The following is a 20,635-nucleotide window of genomic DNA, read 5'->3' on the forward strand; positions in this document are numbered from 1 at the left end:
CAAGCCAAGTGTCCAGGTTTTCAGAAATCAAAATATGGTCACCCATGTTCAATTTCAATATTTTACTATGGCCAATGTTATATGCTGATACTAACAAACATGTTTACACACAATGTTTTTGTTCAAGTTCCATTTATTATGTTCAATTGCTGTAACTGAGACTGAGAGTGACACACATCAGTTATATTGAAAAGTTAGAGTTGAATAAAAAGCTTTCAAAATAATTGTTTGTCATAATCCTTTTTTTAAATTATATAACATTTCACTTCTCGTGTTTGAAACTAACATGCACTTTCTGTTTGTGTTGCAGATATAGTTATTATCTCATTTAATATCTGACACTTGTGACCAGTGTTGGGTAAGTATACTCTAAAAAAAGTAATTAATTACTAGTTACTAATTACTAGTATCTTCAATAGTGTGATTAGATTACTTTACAAATTACTCTCTCCAAAAAGTATTTAATTAATTATTACTAATTACTTTTTAATTACTTTCTAAATCAACCCTCGAGTTAAGCAATTCAAGGTTAGACATGAAAAAGTTCTTAATTCATTCAAATACATAATATAAAACTACAAAAAATTACTCTTATTAACTGACCAAAGTATTACAAATGTGAGAAAGATACATAAAAACATGCATTTAAAGTTAGACTTTAAATGTTGATGTTAAGTCCACTATTAAATCATGTATAATTATATTTAGTATTTAGTTCAATAATGGTACATCAGAAGTAACTGTAATTAAATTACAGAAAAAATAAGAGTAATCCCTTACTTTACTTTTTCAAGGGAAAAGTAATTAAATTACATTACTTAGTAACTAGTTCAATTACCCGGAACCGGGCGGGGCTTATCTGGACACAGTCAATATGCGGTTGCAGCACAGGGCAACTGGTGTGGATGAAATGTGCTTGGACAATGCTCCTAAAACAACGATATTTCTCTGTCTACATCAAATGCAATTTGGCGTATCCTTGGTTTATTTATGGAGCGTGCTTTCAGTGCGTGTTTTGCTCCTATAATCCCAGATTAACACTGAGACAAGGTAAGAGAAAATCCAAATTTGTCATGCAATCAGACTAATAATACCATTTTGATAGTAGCTTCTATTAGTCTGAACTGTGAGAAAGGTATATCACTTTTAAAAGGTTTACTTTTACTTTTACTTACCCAGTTTTATTTTTTCCTCAGATGATTCTGTGTTATACGACACAAATTATAGTCATACAGTCTTATTCCATCAAAAAGGATCAAATAGTCTTTTGGTGGGAGGATTTAATAATGTCCTGTATTTGGATGTAGGAGGTCAGAGTTTGGAGGTAATTACTGGTTATTCTTATGTAATTTATAGCCTGTGATATTTATAGGCTACGTGTTGAATATGTGATAGCCGATGCATCTTTATGATTTTGTTATTTTCTATTGAAAAATAATATTTTATTTCTCTACAAACGTTTTAATCTAGGCTAGTTCTATTCACGGTAGCCTTTAAGCATAACGCATATATTGCATATCGATAAGAAATTCTTATTTTTACCCTTCAGTTAAGAGTAAAGTTAAATGAAAAGTCTGGCAGTGTAAATAATTAAACGTTATAGCCTACGTTAAATTATATATTGTGGATAGATAACCAGATATTGTAGCCTATGACGCACGAAACGGCTCCATAGCAACGTCTGTCAGTAATTTAATTCAGGCATTACAAAAAAAAACCCGCAGACGCAGTGAAGTGACATATGTGTTAATGAAAGATTATTTCCATCAATAAGTCTTTTCTTGCTGTGGTTACAATCAATTATTAAAATGTTAAAGGCTTAGTTCACTTAAAAATGAAAATTCTGTCAATAATACCTAACCATAATGTCATTCGACACCAGTAAGACCTCCGTTCATTTTTGGAACACAAATTAACATATTTTTTTGTTGAAATCTGATGGCTCAGAAAGGTCTTTATTCACACCAATGTTATTTCCTCTCTCTCAAGACCCATAAAAGTGACTAAAGTCGTTACAAAGTCTGTCTCACTACTCTTAGGGTGTTGAACTAATTAATGACAGAATTTAATTTTTTGGGTGTACTGACCCTTTAACTGTGTGGTTGGTTATTGAGAAAACTTGCATGTGGTCGGTTGCTTTGTCTATGTTTTGTTAAATTATTATTACGTACAATTTAAGAAGTGTTCAGAAGACTTTGTGACTAAGATGCTAAAAAAAAAAACCTAACCTATTTATTAAGACACAATCTATGCAATTTATTCAGATGCTTTTTATTTTATTATTTTTAGAACTTCATTCTGAATCCATATTTACCAAGGTGTGATATGGTGAGTAATTTACATTCTTTTGAAGAGGAGTAAAAAAGAACAAATGGAGTTTTATGGATTAACATTCTTACACTGTAAAAAAAAATATTTAAAAAATAAGTTACCTTGTTGCCTTCAAATATTGAGTTAATTGAGATTCAAATTTTGAGTTAATACAAAACATTTTTTAAAACATATTATTCAGAATAAACAGCTTTTATTCAAATATTATTAAAAGATTTTGTAAGCATATTGGGGAATTGTAGCCTATGTGTTTTATTTGTGATGACCCAGTGAAACCAAACTTTGCTATCTTCAGGATTTATCAAATTTTTTGTGTGGTTCAGATACAATAATATTTTGAGTTTCCATTTATTAAACCAATTTCCTTCATTGTATCAACTCAAATTTTTTATTTCAATATACTCAAATTTAAGGCAACTAGGTTACTTACTTTTTTTAAAGGAAGTGTATGTAAGATTGTGGCCAAAACTGGTACTGCAATTACTTTCAAATAACTGTAGAGTGGTGTATCCCCCCCCCCCCTCCCTTTGACTCGGGGTTGCCAGATAGGCTGCAGAATACAGCAGGAGCGTTTGTAGCTGAAGTGTTGGTAACTAGAGCCGATCTGGCAAACTGGACGCTGAAACACGACTGACTTCGTGATTGTTCGATAGGTGGAGGGCGGAGCTTCAGGCCAAAACAAAACATGTCAACATCAGTTGAGGGCTGCAACAACAACTTTTAAATGACAATACCCTGGCCGGACTACTGTTGACAGTGATATAAGTATTTGAAATTAACATGATTTCTTAATGTCTATGGACAAATCAGGGCCTTTTTATGATTAAGGGAAATACATTTCTTACATACAGTTCCTTTAAGCTAAACCAACAATTAAACCAAGTTAAACCAACAATTTGTGGTTTTGTACTAATTGTACTAACTTTGTACTAACAAACAGTGTACTAATATTCCTTTGTCTATACAGAGCTCTTGTAAAAATGTAGTCACCGTAATTGAGAAATTTCAAGACTGCACAATTGTTTGTGGAACGAATGGAGAAGACCCGACGTGTTGGAAACTGGTAAGAAATAAATATATGGAGCAACATTTAGTCTCTGTACTGAGAAAAAAACTTTATTTGTGCAAACAAAATTTCAATCAGATTCAAAAAAAATTTGTAAAATAATACCTGTGAAAAATCAATATAGAAGATGTTTTCATATTAACATTGGGTACATTGAACCCTACTTTAAAAATATATGATCAATAAGTCATTAAAATAAACAATTTTCAGCTTTTTTCTTATACAACATTAATCTCTATTTTTAAAGTCAGTTACATGTAATTTTATTTGAAATGACTTAAAGGGTTACTTCACCAAAAATGTAAAATTTGATGTTTATCTGCTTACCCCCAGGGCATCCAAGATGTGGGTGTGTTTGTTTCTTCAGTAGAACACAAATTAAGATTTTTAACTCCAACCGTTGCTTGTATAATGCATGTTAATGGGGTCTAATTATAACTAGAAACAAACACATCTTGGATGCCCTGGGGGTAAGCAGATAAACATCAAATGTTCATTTTTGGGTGAACTATCCACACCCAAGTTGGTTGTACTAAAATATTTAATGCAGCAGCTTTTATTGTACTATTCTTAGTGTTCAGTTTTAATTATATGGAGCACATGATTGCAGCTAGTATTTTTAATAAAAAGATGCCCCGTCTTTCTCTCCTGCTGGCTTGCTCTCTCTTGCGCAAAACTTTCACCTCAGAGAGCATTCGCAGCAAATCTTGAGCCATTCTCAAAACAAATTAAACAGTTTATATATAAGCTCGGACTTTATGCAATTATGTTTGCTTTACAGGCTGTGTAAAGGGCATTTGTCTGGTTTCAGGTTGTTTTACTGCAAATTTAAAAAAAAAAACTTTTGTGAAAACTTTCAAATATGTGATTGAGAACCAATGTCTTACTAGTTTGAAGTTTAAATGCTACTGTGACAAGCCAATTTGACTTTTAATATTTACCAGAAAATACATTTTTGACATCAACCATTCTATTTTAATTAGTTGATCATTCCTGATATTGCCTAAAAATGCCATTTTTATATCAGTTATGTTAGGGGTTAACAGCTTATGACCTAGGACCAGTAGTGAAGAAATAAAGACAGAGTCAGGATTGCAATTAATTAAAAGAAAAATTTACTTAGAATAGTTTGCAGTTTCAAAAGCAGAAGCCAGCTTCAAGTCTCACAAGGAGTTCGTAGGCTGCGCTCCCTCTCTCACCGTCTCGTTGCCTCGCCCTATCGTACATACAACAGTTATACCGTTTTCAAGGTCTATCCACGTCATTACTGCAATGTGGATGGTTCTGATTGGCTCAGAGACAATGCACAGTCATGGTAAATTTCCACTCATGTCAGTTAATCTGATGCACTATTCCATAGACATGTCACTTGTTGACGCTTTCACCCCGGAATTAGGCCCGTAGTGACCTTCCAGATCTGGAGCAGGCGCCAGCTTGCCCAGAACAACAAGTCCACCCATCTCTTAGAGTGCCCATTGAACACCATTCTGATCTGTAACACAGAATATTGGGCACATACACAGATACACAGTCTCTCCAAGGTTGGAGCTGATTAAGCTCCAGCTCTAACTAGTTCTTACCAAAACATACTGATAACATGTGCTTTCTTTCAGTGAGAGGGACACACAATAGTACAGGCAATATTCATCTTGACTTTTTAGTGTTTCAGTAAAAGGAAATATAAAAGGAATAAAACATAAATTAAATGAAAGACAAATCCATATTTCATATCTGGAAGCTGGGCTAACCTGTTACTGCACTCCTGTCATGTTAGGGGTGTGTGATACCTCCAAAATCCAAACACACGACCTTGTTGCCAGTGTTTAGTGACACATCACACATCTCTAGGCCAGACCCTCAGTCACTCCTCAGAGACCAAACATACACTTTAGAAAACAAGAAACTAAAACAAAATCATTACTGGATAGAATCATTATAATAATATAGGATAAATATTGATTAAAGTTTTGATTATGAAGTTAATTAGGATATAAATATATACAGGTATATTGAAGCGGCAGTGGATTTCAGAATCCCCCCTTCACTTATTACTTGTAAAAATTTGAAATTTCTGACATCACAACTTCAAAGGCGTCATGAACTGCATTGTTTTATTATTTTATAATATTTCCTAGGGTGCATTTATAACGTTAGTGTATATATATATATATATATATATATATATATATATATATATATATATATATATATATATATATATATATATATATATATATATATATATATATATATATATATATATCTATATTGCCAGTGGGCGTGGTCGCAGTTGCAATGATGAAGTAGGCATTGATTTTCTTCTGCAGAGATGATCTTTTATCTATCTGTTAGATTCCGCAATGAATCGTTCTCTGGGCTTGGGCACAATAAAAGCTGTGTTTGGACTAACAAGGAAGTTTCCAGTTCTGAAATGATGGCCTCTCATATGTCAAAAGGAAAAGGAAATTTTGATTTCTCAGTTCATGACTCCTTTAAACTAGTAAAAGTTATTAATATATGTAGTTATATGTTGAATTGTAGAGAGCTTATCTTTTCATATCCTGTTGAATAAATGTTAAAATGGCTTGCCATATTATTGCTCACTAATATTTTCTCTTTTTAAAGTTTCCCAAAGAAAGCAATCGTTCCACTGAGGTTGTGGAAGGCACAGGAATCTCACCTTATATGTATACACAAAACTCGTTGTCCCTGATAGCAGGTAGGTGGAAGGCACAAGCCGCTTAATGTTTTGATCTGCTTAGGCTTTGTGATGAGCCGAAGGATTATAAATGCTCATCTAGCGTAACACCTAGGCTTTCAGAGTATTTTTATGGCTTGAACAGAGAGTGCACATCTTTGATGTAACATTTATATCTCTGGTTTATAATGCATATGGCCATATCCGAGAAAGGGTGTGTCAGCTCTTTTGTAATAATTGTTGAATGAATTTTATGTTCAGATGGAGACCTCTATGCAGCAGCTCCTCTGTACAGTGATGGAACCCTGCTGCAGTTTCGAAGAAAAGCTGGAAAACGAACCAGCATATGGATGCATGACCAGTGGGTCTCAGGTAGAATCTTTACTAAAGTGACTAGAAGAAAACGTTAGCATTTTTCGACAAACACATATTATATCCATGAACTGTCTTTCTGTTTCCAAATGTCCCCAAAGAAAGATTATTTCAGATTCAAGGAACTTAGATGTCGTAGATCTCCTCTAATGCTATACTATAGAGCAGGCATTCTGTTCCTGGTCCTCGAACACACCCGAACCAGCTAATTAAGCTCTTTAGGATTACTAGAAAGAAAGAGGCAAATGAGTTTGATCAAGGTTGGAGCTAAACTCTGCAGGACAGTGGCCCTCAAGGACCAGGGTTGGGAACAGAATGCAATTTAGTATACACGTTTGTTTTGCTGACAGTTGGCTGAGCATGCGAAAATTCCTCAAATGCTGACCTTTTTTCTGTTGAGATGACATTTTGCCTCTCCCAAGCATCAGCTTTCAAAATACACCCTATAGTCACTGTTTCTCATTTGAAACTAAAGTGGTTCATTGAAATAATGAAAATGTGCAATGAATAAAAATGTGCAATAAATAGTGCTCGGCCAGCTGTAATTGCTGATACCTTAGAGAGCAGGGTGACTGATGGCCGATATATTATAATGTACAGAATTTATATTAATATTTAATAAATAAGAAATATGAAAATACATTAAAAAATATTTAAAATAAACATACTTATACTTGATTCTGCAATCATATTACAGAATTTTTCACAAATAAAGTAATAAAAACAATGAATAAAAATGTAAAACACTGTAGGCTAACAGGACACTCAGTAATCTGTATGTTTGTGTGCACTGGTAATCATATTTGTTTCAAATACAGACATGGTAGCATTAATTTTACATACAGCATAGTGTAAATGACATTAATATGACAGTGGTCAACTGAATATAGCGCAGCTATAAATTGTGGTTTTGGTCTATATGGCACATTTTGCCCTTCATGGCAACTGTGAGGGGGGTGATTTATTTTTATTTTTATAACTCATTCATTTACATTATATAAAGCTGTTCTGCATAATTAAGAGCGTGGCCACTTTGATTGACAGGTGGATAGCTATTTCTCCGCTGACTGTTAGCCATTGCGCCACCTAAGCTCCGCCCACATCCTGCCTCTTTGCCCATTTCCTGTTATGACACGCGATGACGCTGCCAAGATGGCAACGGCCAGCTTGTCTCCACTTTAAGCTTCAGAACAGCTCTTCAGGATCCTATGGGAGACGTCACGGACACTACGTCTATATATTTTTATAGTCTATGGTTAGCACACATTACAGGTCTTAGGGTGAACAATTAATCCATGCAAGTTAATACACAGAAATAAAAATAGTTTGCCATGGTAATCTTTAAACAAAATCTGAAAAGTAACTTTCCGGTCAGGGATGGTATCCCAGGGTTGGGTTTGAATATCCTTAACCACTCCCCTCCAACCGTTAGTCTGCTATGAGCAAGAGATGAAGAGGAGGTGTGCTGAAGTCAGACCCTGCCCTCTATTCAATATTCCGATATTGATGCGTATTGGCTGAATGTTGACTGTGAATAAGAAAATATGATAGCCTATTGTTTGCCTTTCCATTGCTAATAACATAAAAGCAAACGCTATGCTTATATCCATCAAAATAAAAGTCCTGCTTCTAACTTTATCTTATATATTTTTTAATTATAAGAAATAACTTTATTTCTTATCAGGGTGATGTCAATATTTTAAAAATACCAAATATCGGCTGATATATATCAGGCTTGAAGATATCAGTCAACCACTAGTAATGTGTATACAAAATAATGAATTATTCTGACTCCCCCACAGAGCCCACTTTTATCTCCAGTTTTCTGGCCGAGCGCAAAAATGACTCCTTGAATGAGAAGATATACGTCTTATTTCGTGAGAAGAACCCAGACACAAGCCCCGAAGCTGATCCTTGGATATCTAGAGTTGCCAGAGTTTGTAAGGTATGTTTCTCACTTATATATGAAAGATGTGACGGTTCATTGTGAGGCTTTCTAAGTGAACCATTATTGTGGAAAAGTGAACTTCAGAAGCAATCCTAAAAATTTCGAAGATGCTTGGCCTTATCTTATAAAGGTATTTGTTTGTTAGGGTTACCATGAATTATTCCAGAGAGAAGTCTTACAAAGTCAGAAACTCAAAATTAGATTGAAGAACTGCAAGACTCTGTGGCAACTCAACAATGCCTGAAATACTATCACTCATCACACTTCTTTCACGCTTTTGTGAAGGACAACACTACAGCTATCAGCTAAATTAGGTGAAACCATCTTTAGCGGAAAACAAGACTGCACAGAGTTCAGAATCTAGTTTGAGCCACAGATGTTACCCAGCTAACAAAAATATGCTCTAAGAATTTTTTTTCTTCTTAGAATAACCATTTTTTTCTTGCATATGCGAATGTTAAAGGAAGTGTATGTAAGATTGTGGCCAAAACTGGTACTGCAATCACTATCCCCTCTCCCCCTCCCCCCTAACTGGAGGTTGCCAGATAGTTTGTAGCTGCAGCTGTGGTAACTAGAGCAGAGCTGGCAACCCGGACGCTGAAACACGACTGACTTCATGATTGGTCGATAGGTGGAGGGCGGAGCTTCAGGCCAAAACACAACATGACAACATCAACATCAGTTGAGGGCTGCAACAAACACTTACAGTAGCCGGACTACTGTTGTCAGTGATATAAGTATTTGAAATTAAGATGATTTCTTAATGTCTAGTGACATATCAGGGCCTTTATAGGATTAATTCAAATATATTTCTTACATACAGTTCCCTTAAGAAAACGCTCCATTTTGTTGTTTTGCAAACATTATGACCCTGTCCCAAATGACTTCTAATAACTTCTACCCTCTTTCGGTCTTGTGGACTTGCAATGGCATGTATCCTTTAAAGGCTGTTTTATACTTCTGTTTTTCTTCAGAAAAATGTTACTTCACTACATACAAAAGCATAATATATAATGTCACATTTTACTGCACTACATTTCATAAATAAAAGTTGTTATTTTCTTACCTTTAATGCCTTAATACTTTCGTACTAAAACTTGAGTAAAAGTATACAGTACTAAATTGTTTTAATGTAATTAAGTATTAAATGATGCTCAATATGAAATGCATTGCTGTAAAAAGTACAATATTATGTTTTGGAATTTTGTGTATTAAAAGTTTTCCAAAGAAGAACAACGATAAAGTACATATACTTGAAAAACTAAATTACTTCAATTTTAAATTAAAGTAAAAATACTTCAATACTGTCCGCCTCTGCTTCCTTGTCTGCGTTGACATGCAGTTACACATGCAACATATGATGTAGCTACGATGTCCACTCGACGCAGAAGTATAAATTGGGCCACACTGATGCGGGGTCCGCAGCGGACTTCTTCCCGACAGTCAGAGAGCCGTTTCGTCATGGAAGTGCAGACTCATAGGAAGACCGTAAGTGTTTAGGGTGCCATTTGGGACAGGAAAATATTAAAAAACTCCAGACAATATGAGCTGTGCAAAATCTGTGTAGAATGTAATGTGATCTATGATCTTTATACAGCTTTCTACCGCTGAATGCCATTAAAAACACGATAACTTAAAGGTGCACTATGCAGATTTTGTCCACTGGAGGGCGCCTATGCAAAACAAATGCGTAGTTTGATGACGCAAAGTGTGAGCGCAGCATCTTGGGAGATGTGGTCTTCTCATCACAGCCGGTGAAAAATAGGACTCGGGCAGAAATCACGTTCATGCATGCGGTTATTAACGTTACTGTAGTCTAAAGCAGAGCAGGACCGAGTGTTATGGACCTGAGCAAAGCTGCTGGAGCGATTGTTAAACAAATACCCGCCTTGCGAATACCGGGACTTTTATTATGACGGGACGGAACTCATTTGCCGGGCGCCTGCACAGATCCGCTCTTCCGGTTATGATTTTGAGGTAATGGAGCTATGTTTATCATTTTAGATACATTTAAGTGTGTTTAAAACGATGTTATGACGTTACTCCGTGCGTTCAGTTGTTCACACTGCTAAGAGTAAAGCGCTCCTGCCAAATAAAAGCCGAAACCGAGGGTAACGCAGATATGACGCAATTGACAGGCAACTCCGTCAAATGCAATGCTGAAACGACCCTGTCCTTAGTTAAAATAGCAATTTTCTCACAATTTACAAATAGTTGGAAACATCTGGGATATTGTAGGTACTCAACTGAACAAAATATATAACACTGGCCTAGTGGTTTTTGGATATTTTACTGCAAAAATACTACATAGTTCACCTTTAATAGCGCTGCTCTGAATCAGGTCTATGGCATGTGAATAGATGAAGATATCTGGGCTTGGAATTCACTTGAATATTTCCACCTGTGAAAATATCAATCTCTCGTAGGTGGATGAGGGCGGTTCCAAGCAGTTCCTCCAGAACATCTGGACTTCCTTTCTGAAGGCACGGCTTGTGTGTGGGATTCCTAGGGAGTCCTTGTACTTCAACCGCCTACATGACGTTTTCGTCCAGCATGCTGAGGATTGGATGGAGTCGCGAGTGTACGCACTCTTCTCCAGCAGCTGGTAAACACCGCATTCTGCATTACTCATGTGTTACTTCTTGTTAAAGCTACACTATGTAACTTTTCCGTCCGCTAGAGGGCGCGTATTCAAAACAAACGCGTAGTTTGATGACGGCAGGTTTGAGCTCAGAATCTTGAGACATGTGGTCTTCACCTCACAGCCGGTGGAAAAGAATCGGGAAAGGACTCGGGAAGAAATCATGTTCATGAATGTGATTATTAACGTTATTGTAGTATGTTAAACAAAACTATAACATTTTGTTTTTTTATATGCGCTCCCTGCAGTTGTCGTCCACTTTAAATGCTTGAGCTTGTTAAAGCAGGATGGATTCTGATTGGCTGTCAATGTTTTTATCGTTCATCAGCTGATCTGAAAGGGAGAAGTGATTCCAACAATACTGTTTCTCTGTGCCGTTATCATTACAGTTGTGTTGTGGCTATCTTTTATATTTAAAGAACCATATTATCTATCTACAATTATCTATAATTTTCATTATACCGGTAGTTATCGTCCTTGGTGGGATTTGGCCTTTATGGTGAGCTATGAGGTTGTTAAACGTTGGCATTTGGTTCTGTTGAAACCGTCAGCCTGCATTATTCCAACTTATTTTTAAAATAATTTTGCTTAACAGCAGACTTTGTGATTCATTGTTAATGTGATTCAATCAGAGAGTCGCAACAAGCAAAACATGGCAAAAGAGTTCTTTAACCCTGCCTACCCCCATTAAGCACTGTACTACAGCATAAAAATACCATCATTTAGGAAAAGTGCTGTTATTTCTCTGAAAAACAATGCTACAGCCAATTATTCTACTCTGTTTTTGTTTTGGTCTGTGATCCCGCCCACTGCCAATTTACCCAATAGTATTTTGACAACCAGTTGGCGGAAAACACAGCAAATTGCAGCCATGAAAGCCAGGCAACAAACTGTTGCTGCATCACAATTCGCCTACTTATACCACGTCCTAAAAGGATGTACTCTTTTTGTGAAGAAAAAGTATATACTTTTGAGTGTGTAGCAGGCTTACTTCGCCACCTTGTTATGCGCATCCCGTCACCGTTTAACTGCCCTGTAAGGCATTGTCAGATTCGTCACAGTTCAAATCCTCCACATTCAGATTAATCTCCTACCGTATCGGAGAGAAATGTAGCCGCTCGTTGATCTGCCATTTGTGGGTTTTTAATACAGAGACTCCCCTCATGTGTTTGCAGTTTAATGAGGCATTTAAAAGTTAATGGCCAAACGTGTCATTACAAAAGTTCACAATGCTGCTGCAGGTGAAATATAATGTGGACAACACTGAATAAATATATTTTTGTCAGGTTAAATATTGGTAGTTGGTCACTCAAACCCCTTTATCTAAAGTTCTCTACTTAACTGTCGGACTCGCACATCTGCCATGTTTGTAGTTTTTAACGCTTTTTATCCGCGTTTGCATTAGCTCATATTTCTTATTTATCATTAGAACAGAATGTTGTTCCTGATGTCTGAAAATCGGCTTTGGTTGTAACCCCTGCTGAAAGGTGAAAATTTAAATTAAGAATTATAGACCGATTTCCAAACTATTGGTGATAGTCAAAATGTTAGAATCTATTGTTAGTGAACAGCTAAAGGAATTTTTGTCTAGAAACAGCATTTTGTTCAGGTATCAGTCCGGTTTCAGAAAGAATCATAGTACTGTAATTGCCACAATGAAAGTTTTAAATGACATGTGGTTCTGCCGTTGTTCCACACGGAAACGCAGTATCAGGTCACTGAAACCGAACATTTTTGAAAACCCCTGCCAGGGTGAGGATTTTCTGAAACGGCGGTTGCAGCGTTGTCGTGTGACCAGTAAAACCGGCGTTTTTGCCTTGCGACGTCAGAGTGTGCGCCGTTATCCGCTGTGTTTGACGTCAGATTGTTCACCGCTGACTGCTTTGTTGACGACCTTATGGTTGACGATTCTGTGCAATGATGGACGTAGCCCACATATTGCTGATAGTAACTGTGCTAACAGGGCCGCTTGTATCATGTACACAGATACATGCTCAGGCATATTATTACATTGTGGAACAGAGGCGTCAGAAGGAAATTCTAGGCTTCTGATTGGCCAACATGCCTTTACGTGTGCATCGATCTGTACTTAAAATTCTGACCGGAAATAGTAAACCATCCGGGTATCTTTGGAATACTCTTTTCAGCATACGACGATTTGGGACATACTAATTATATTTTCGAATACTATTTATGATGGATAGTATGCAAATTGGGACACAGGGTGTGTCAGAGATTGTAGATTGTACCCATAAAAAGCCATCACTTTAATTTATTTCCATAGATATACATGTGTTAACAATCTGTTCTTTTGACATCCCCATAGGAACTCTACTGCTGTCTGCATATACTCCTTGAAGGATCTTGATTATGTTTTTGAGAGTTCTAGCTTCAAAGGTTATACTGAGGACATTCCCAGCCCAAGACCAGGAATGGTGAGCAACAACATAAACTTTCAGAATAATCGGAATAATATTTTCTGTTTATTTGGCCTCTTTTGGTTTTGCAATACGCTGCAATACAACACCGCCCAGTTAACCACTGTGGTAAAATAATATGTAGGGAAGTTCCCATCACAATGGGAACATATTGTAAAAAATAAAACAAAACACATTTAATTACTGACTAACCTTAGATTCAAGTGAACCCTGTCACTGCAAATTTTGATTTAATTCACATTTTTCCTAAGTTTTATTTTTGTGTATTTTTATGCCCAACAACTTCCTTGATCGTTTTCCACTTGACCCAAAGGTGAGTGGTTAAGGGTTATTATTGTAGCCATTGTTGGTGAACCAAGGCTATTGTTTCCTCACAATAGCTATTTTAAATCTCCTCTTATACTTGAGGAAATGCGCAGTGCCGCAGTCATTTTTGCCTTGACCTTTGTCTTAGTAACAATGAGATGGTTATAACCCTTCGAACTCAAACAATGCTAACTGAAATAAAACTGACTCCGTCTTTTCCAGTGTGTGAATAACAGCAATTCCATTCCAATTCCCACCCTCCGTATTATTAAAGAGTATCCAGAGATGAAGGACTGGATTCATCCCATTCAAAAAGACACACCTTTCTTCACAAGTAATAAGAACTTTACCAAGATAGCGGTTGACCGGGTCCAAGCTACAGATGAAAGAATGCACAATGTGCTGCTGCTTGCAACAGGTACGTGTTGATGGGATGTTGTTTCAAGATCTCTGAATATTGATGTCTTCCTTCATACCAGAGAAAATAACAATACACTCGATATAACAAGCCCTTCTTTCATTACCGGCTTTTGTCTTTTTTCCCCCCATGTTTATTTAATGAAGCTTTCTTCCTGCTTAAAGCTTTCCTGCTTTCTTCTTTCAGATGAACACAATTGGAGTTATATAAAATATCATTGCTCTGCCAAGCTTTAGAAGTAGTGAAGGACAGTCCTGATTTTGATGCCCAAAAAGTGCATCCATCCATCATAAAAATGTACAGGATATTCTTATATTACCATGACCTTTTATTTATCAATAGCTCAAGGGAAAGTTGATTTCTCAATTCATCACCCCTTTAAAAATTAGGGGGGTACGATCCATCATACAATATGCAATTTTCTGCAAAATTGGCAAACTCCAACTGCCCAAAACCTGCAGACTGACTTTGATCACAAATCAAGGAAATAATCCATGTAAAAGTTATGCAGTTTATTCCAGCCTTGATAAATTTTTCCATTATTTGCACTTAGTACTGTACATTTTAAACTGTAAGTGTTCTAGCTAGTTCCTTCAGTCTTAAGGCTTCAACATACTCCGCAAGAACAGAGAAAAAAGTTCTCGCTCCCAAGGCAAATGACGTCATTTTGTTCTCGCAGCTTGTTCTCGACACATCGCCTGAGCAGAACTTTTTTCTTGCGGGTGTCCGAGAACTATTGTGTGATTGGTCATATATTTAAAGAGGGCGTGGTTAATACGGAGAAACGCAGATGATCAGCACCTGCTTTTCTCGTGAAGAATGAATGTACTGGCAAGAACGAACTTTGTTCTGGTTCTTGCCACCTCGAGAAAACGAACAAATTTCTTTGTTCTTGCAGAGTATGTTCCAAGCTTTACTCCCACTCGTTGTCTTTGTTGTTCTTAGACAGTGGAGGGATCCTCAAGATCCTGGAGGATGGCTCCAAAGCTTTTATCATCTCTGAAACGCATTTGTGTAATGGCTCGGCCCCAGTGCAGTCAATGAAACTTGACTCTGAGAAGGTAATCAAGCCTTGTAAACCAGTGAACAGTTTTGAGTCTGCAGTTTCCATTTCACATTGACTGTTGTTTTTGTCTGCAGAGGAGGCTGTTTGTAGGATATCCTGGTCAGCTGTCTGTGTTAGACCTGCAGAGATGTCAAGACTACAATGCTTCCTGTGAAGAATGTGTTCTTTCCCGTGATCCATACTGCGCTTGGACTGAACGAGGCTGCACGTCACAAACCAAGTATGCTGTATATCTTTTTTATTATTTAAAACCTGTCCCGCTATTTAAAATTCTTTTTTGAGTGATCAAGAGCACCTGAAAACCACATACTTTGGTAAAACCCTAGCAACTGCATAGAAATGCGTTAAAACCACCTAGCTAACAAAAAAGAACGTCTTGCTAAATGTTCCCTTAAGTTGTGAAAATGCTATTTCTGGTTATTTTATGGTGGCGGTGTATAAATAGCTCATTCTAAGGTAATAAAAACATAACGGTTCATTATGTAAGGTATTTATACACCACTGAAAACACAGTTATGTATATTATATTGCATTTCTATTAATAGATCCTCCTAAATATTACACAGTGCACCTTTAAGTTTGTAAGTAACATGTATGTCATCTCATATATATATATATATATATATATATAAAATAATGGAAGAACGTTTGTTCATAACTTTGAGAGAACCATGCCACAATGTTCTAAAACCATTTCCTGTAACCCCATAGCATCAAATCTGCTACAACACCCTAGCATTTTAATAATTGTCTGTTTTGTTTCAGAGGAGGAATACAAAACATTGCTGACGGACTGACTAACGTATGTAACCAAATAACAGGTATGTTATAAAAATAATCTCATAATTGTTTTTAAGACAAAAGATAAAACCATCTTCCTAACTCATTCGTCTTTAACAAATGTCTTTTAGAGGGAAGAATTAGACGTGACGTGCAACAATCAACAGCTCCATTAAGTAATCAACACTTTGTGCCCACCGATGTCCCCTTCTATCTCTCTTGCCCAGTCGAATCCCATCATGCCACTTATATATGGGAACATGGGGACAAGAGAATCCCATGCCAGCAGACTCAATCAGAATGCCTCTTCCTGATCCCATCAATGATGGCTGACATGTATGGCAATTACAAATGTATTTCCCATGAACGTGATTACACCAAAACGGTGAATGAATACAACCTTTTTCCTAAGTCTGCTTTTAATGATGCTCTCAAGATCAGAGCACTGGACTGGTTAATGGCTGCATTTGTCACTAGTGCCTTCTATCTGTGCTTGCTTTAAGGTCAAGATAGTTATATAAATGTCAGTGCTTCTGGCCTCCAGCATTTCTGACCTGCAAGCTGATTAAAACCATTAGTAAAACATTGACAGCTGCCAGTGGTTACGGGTGTAGACTATGGCCTTTTCAAGTGAGGTTTATAAGGACGTAAACAATGAAGTAAAAGTGACAGCATCCGTCATAGCAGATAACTTACAATAACACGCTTGCTATCTGTTGAGTGTGTACGGTGGAGTCCAGAGTCTGAGACCGCAAGTACTTCGGAAACATAAACCTGGAAATACTCGGACAGTTTTAGGATGTAGAATGTTTTTGAAAAAATATGAAGAAATATTTCAAATGCGGCACTATTAAACAATCTAGATCACAAGTCACTTTTTTAAAACAAGCAACAGGACTTTTATAATGACGGGAAACAGACAGGTGGATTTCCGCTTTTCTGGTCATGAGTATGACCTAACGCTAGCCTGACAAGCCAGACCCACATCAAGATGTTTGGTCTGGAAACTCACCATTGGCAGGGCTCAATCTGAGGGGCGGGATAAACGGTTGTCTTTCAAACTCCCTCTGCACGCGATAGGATAGCACTACAACCAGAGCAACGAAGGTGAAACGGAGCTCATTGATAGATTAAACATTCACCGTATCCGGTTGGCTAAACTCAGAACACATCTTCCCTTTTTAAGAATGACTTCAGTGCCGTTCTTTGTTCTTTTCTCAGAGAAAAGCTTAACTCCAAGTCTTCCAGAGTCGTGGTCAAAGCTGATTCGAAAGACCGCCGTTCGCCAGTTTCTGTGTTTACTAGAAGCACGCAAACGGAACTCGGCCGTCGTCATTATGGCCCCGCCCACCGACTCTATACACGACGTGATTGGCCCGTCCAGATTGTGAGGAATACAGCTCAGAAGGGTATTGAGAGTTCCTAGACGACACTTGCGGGCAGATTAAATTTGCTGCCGCTAGGGTGCGTCTAGACTTCTAGGCTAACCTAACGCAGCTCTGTTTATCATATTAGATGCATTTAAGTGTGTTTAAAATGATGGTGTGACGTTACTCTGTGTGTTCGCTCAGCGATTGATGTGACACTTGTTTACACTGCTAAAAGAGTAAAGCGTTTCTGCCAAATAAAACCGAGGGTAATGCAGATATGACGCAATTGACAGGCGACTCCATCAGACGTCTTGACTTCTTGGTTAAAGTAGCAATTTTCTCACAATTTACAAATAGTTGGACACATTTAGGATATTGTCAAAACTCATATAATATAATATAATAAAATATAATATAATATAATATAATATAATAAAGACATGCCGATATGGTACAATATATCACGATAGTGAACGTACGGTATTGGTATCGTGGGCACTTTTAAATAGCATGAATTATTATTTATTATGAATTATTCTGATTTTTTAAAGAATATTTTTCCATTAACCACTGAAAAAAGGTACACGCACTGATGTAAACAAGCTCGACAGCTGACAGTAGATGGCGCTGAACAGCAGAAATGCAGCCGTTACCCTGGTAACCCCGTAAACACTTTTTAGTTTCTGAGCAGTGATTTTAACTGCATTCAGATTTTTGTATTGGCAATGGTGTTCATCTCAGCACTAAATACTTTCTAGATAGATTCTTTATTATTCTATGGTAATATTACACTTTACAGTTCCACCAGTTAACATTAGTTAGCTTAAACCGAAAATTAAAAACATTAATTTATTTTAATGTTGATATCAGCATTTAATAATACATTATTAAAATCAAAACCTGAGCTTACATGAACTAACAATGACCAGTTGTATTGTTTTTGACTAACATCAAAGAAAAATTGCTCATTGTTTATGTTACTTTATGCATTAACTAACGTTAACTGAGACCTTATAGTAAAGGGTTACCTATTGTTCGTTATAATTCTTTTGCACTTTAATCTGTTTGAAATAGTTTTTGTGTGTATTGTATTATTGTATTTATATGTTCAGTTCTTTTTGTTATCTGTTTCTAAATATATAATATAAAATAATTTATACAAGGATAAATTCCCCCAGTATCAGCAGTGGGACCGTTTCGGCATTTGTATCACTCCGCCTGCAACCTTTCTCTTAGAGAGTGTCATGGAAGAGCAAACCAGCATAATTTTACAAATGCTACTGTTATTGTGTCATGGAATGTAGTTTTAACACCGCGTCTACAACGGACACGACCGTTAACGTGCCGTTCGCATTTGGTGCAGACAGAGTTTTTTAGACGAGAATATAGCTATTTAGTCCTCAAATGTGACATACTCTATATTAACATAGCGCAGACCTTAGGCCATAGGCACGTGAATGTATAACAACCGAGCTGTTATACAGCCATTTACTGCTACTTTGATACTTATATGTAATTTGCCAGTAGATGGCAACAAGTGACATATTTTCATGAGTAAGTCATTGAATCATTCATTCAACCGATTTGTCCAAAAACTCAGGAGTGAATGAAACAAGAGACTCACTGCATCTGAAAATGAATACGTCCTTACTATATGCGCACAGTACACCAAATGTGTATTATGTCCATATGAAAAACAGCAGACCTGGATGACCTACTAATTCCGGTGAGATTCTGAAAAGCACATTTGATGGAGACTATCCCATGAGGCCAAGGGAGAGGATTTATGAACAGCAGTGAAATGACGCAGCTGACGCTGGTAGTTCAGTTGACAACACAGTGAATGTGATGCGTCTGAATTTCATTAATTCTAGCCAAGTAAATTTAAATGTTGCACCTACTCAGTATGCGATTTAAACATTATATCTAATCAGTATGCAATTTTAGACACACTGACTGTCTTTGTGAGAGAGTCATTGAATTATTCACTGACTCTGTGAACTGACTGATTGTTCAAAAATGCTGATTTATTCAGGAACGAAACATTGCTAGGGCCCTATCATACATCTGGCGAAATGCAGCGAGTTGGTTATTACGTCACTTTATAACCCAATAAGTCAATGGGGTTTTTATCTGGATTTTGGTTTCATGTTTCATTCTACAACATAAAATGCATCAGTAGTACCCCACTAGTTTCAGCCCCCCTATAGACTATGCGCATATATTGTTAAAATAGGGCTCATATTGTGTGTTGCTCTGAGACGTGCAACAGTTTCGCTGTGGTTTCATTTGGAACTGTTTTCAACGGCGGAGCAAAAAATTGTTCGCCTTCTAGCTCACTTTTAGATGCCACTGTATGAAAAATGCACTTAAAAACCTGCACTCAATTGTGCACTAAGTGCAAAGTAGCATGGTTCAAAACCAGTTTCAAGGGCTATAGCGCGTCTGTACAACACGCTTGTACAGTTAATGAGAGTCAGACCAGAAATACTATTCTAGATGTAAATACTGATACACTGACATATTGTTCACAGCAGTTTCCTTCCTTGAGTGTGTTTGTTTTGTTTACTGAGGAACTTTCCGTCATTAGGGATGAGTGCGTGTTTTTGTCTTGCGATCGTGTTTGCACCTATACTCATTTTCATAATGTGGATTGTTGCAACCATTGTTTCTCAAAATGTGCAGAGCTGAGCTAGTGGTCAACTAGTGTGATTTTAAAGAGAAAGAGGAATGTTTCTCTTCAGAAGTGGGGGGTTCCCTTTTCAAATTTGCATTCCCAGGCCAAATATCACATATTTGGAGTTGCTTCATGACTGCGGACATGAAAAACAGCCTGTGGCAACACTGATTATTGTGCGGAAACAGTTTTTCATGAAGGAAGTTGTTCTGGGTGTAGTTGGCAGCAAAAATTCACTGCAGGATGTGTTTTTTTTTTTTTTTTTTTAAAGAAAGAGAGTCGAAAGCATGTGGGACACCAAAATAAATATCTGATACAGTCAGATTTTACAGTGTACACTGTAGTTACATTTTTGTACATTTTTTAAAGTTACCTGGTTGGCTTAAAATTTTTGAGTTCATTGAAATTAAAAAATTGAGTTAATACAAGAACATTTTTGAGAATCGAAAACCTTTATTCAAATATTATTCAAATATTTTTTACTTCATTGTATCAACTCAACTTAGTTTAATTTCAATAAACTC

General features: G+C 36.7%; 1 protein-coding gene across 2 annotated transcripts; it reads left to right on the forward strand.

Annotated features, from left to right (window-relative positions):
- The first annotated feature begins 874 nt into the window (after positions 1-874).
- On the forward strand, positions 875-20,372 carry sema7a (semaphorin 7A (JohnMiltonHagen blood group)). 2 transcript variants are annotated; one of them, XM_067436119.1, is made up of 14 exons: positions 875-1,050; positions 1,197-1,324; positions 2,290-2,328; positions 3,299-3,394; positions 6,023-6,116; positions 6,357-6,467; positions 8,270-8,412; positions 10,842-11,020; positions 13,383-13,491; positions 14,023-14,218; positions 15,164-15,279; positions 15,359-15,504; positions 16,050-16,105; positions 16,196-20,372. In XM_067436119.1, the coding sequence occupies exons 1-14, from the start codon at positions 906-908 to the stop codon at positions 16,564-16,566; spliced, it is 1,929 nt and encodes a 642-aa protein (XP_067292220.1). In that variant the 5' UTR covers positions 875-905; the 3' UTR covers positions 16,567-20,372. The 2 variants fall into 2 exon arrangements, with proteins under 2 accessions (XP_067292220.1, XP_067292221.1); XM_067436120.1 differs by lacking the exon at positions 1,197-1,324.
- Positions 20,373-20,635: the final 263 nt, after the last annotated feature.

The sequence above is a fragment of the Pseudorasbora parva genome, chromosome 25, assembly GCF_024679245.1.
Source record: "Pseudorasbora parva isolate DD20220531a chromosome 25, ASM2467924v1, whole genome shotgun sequence".
In the NCBI taxonomy this organism is placed as follows: domain Eukaryota; kingdom Metazoa; phylum Chordata; class Actinopteri; order Cypriniformes; family Gobionidae; genus Pseudorasbora; species Pseudorasbora parva.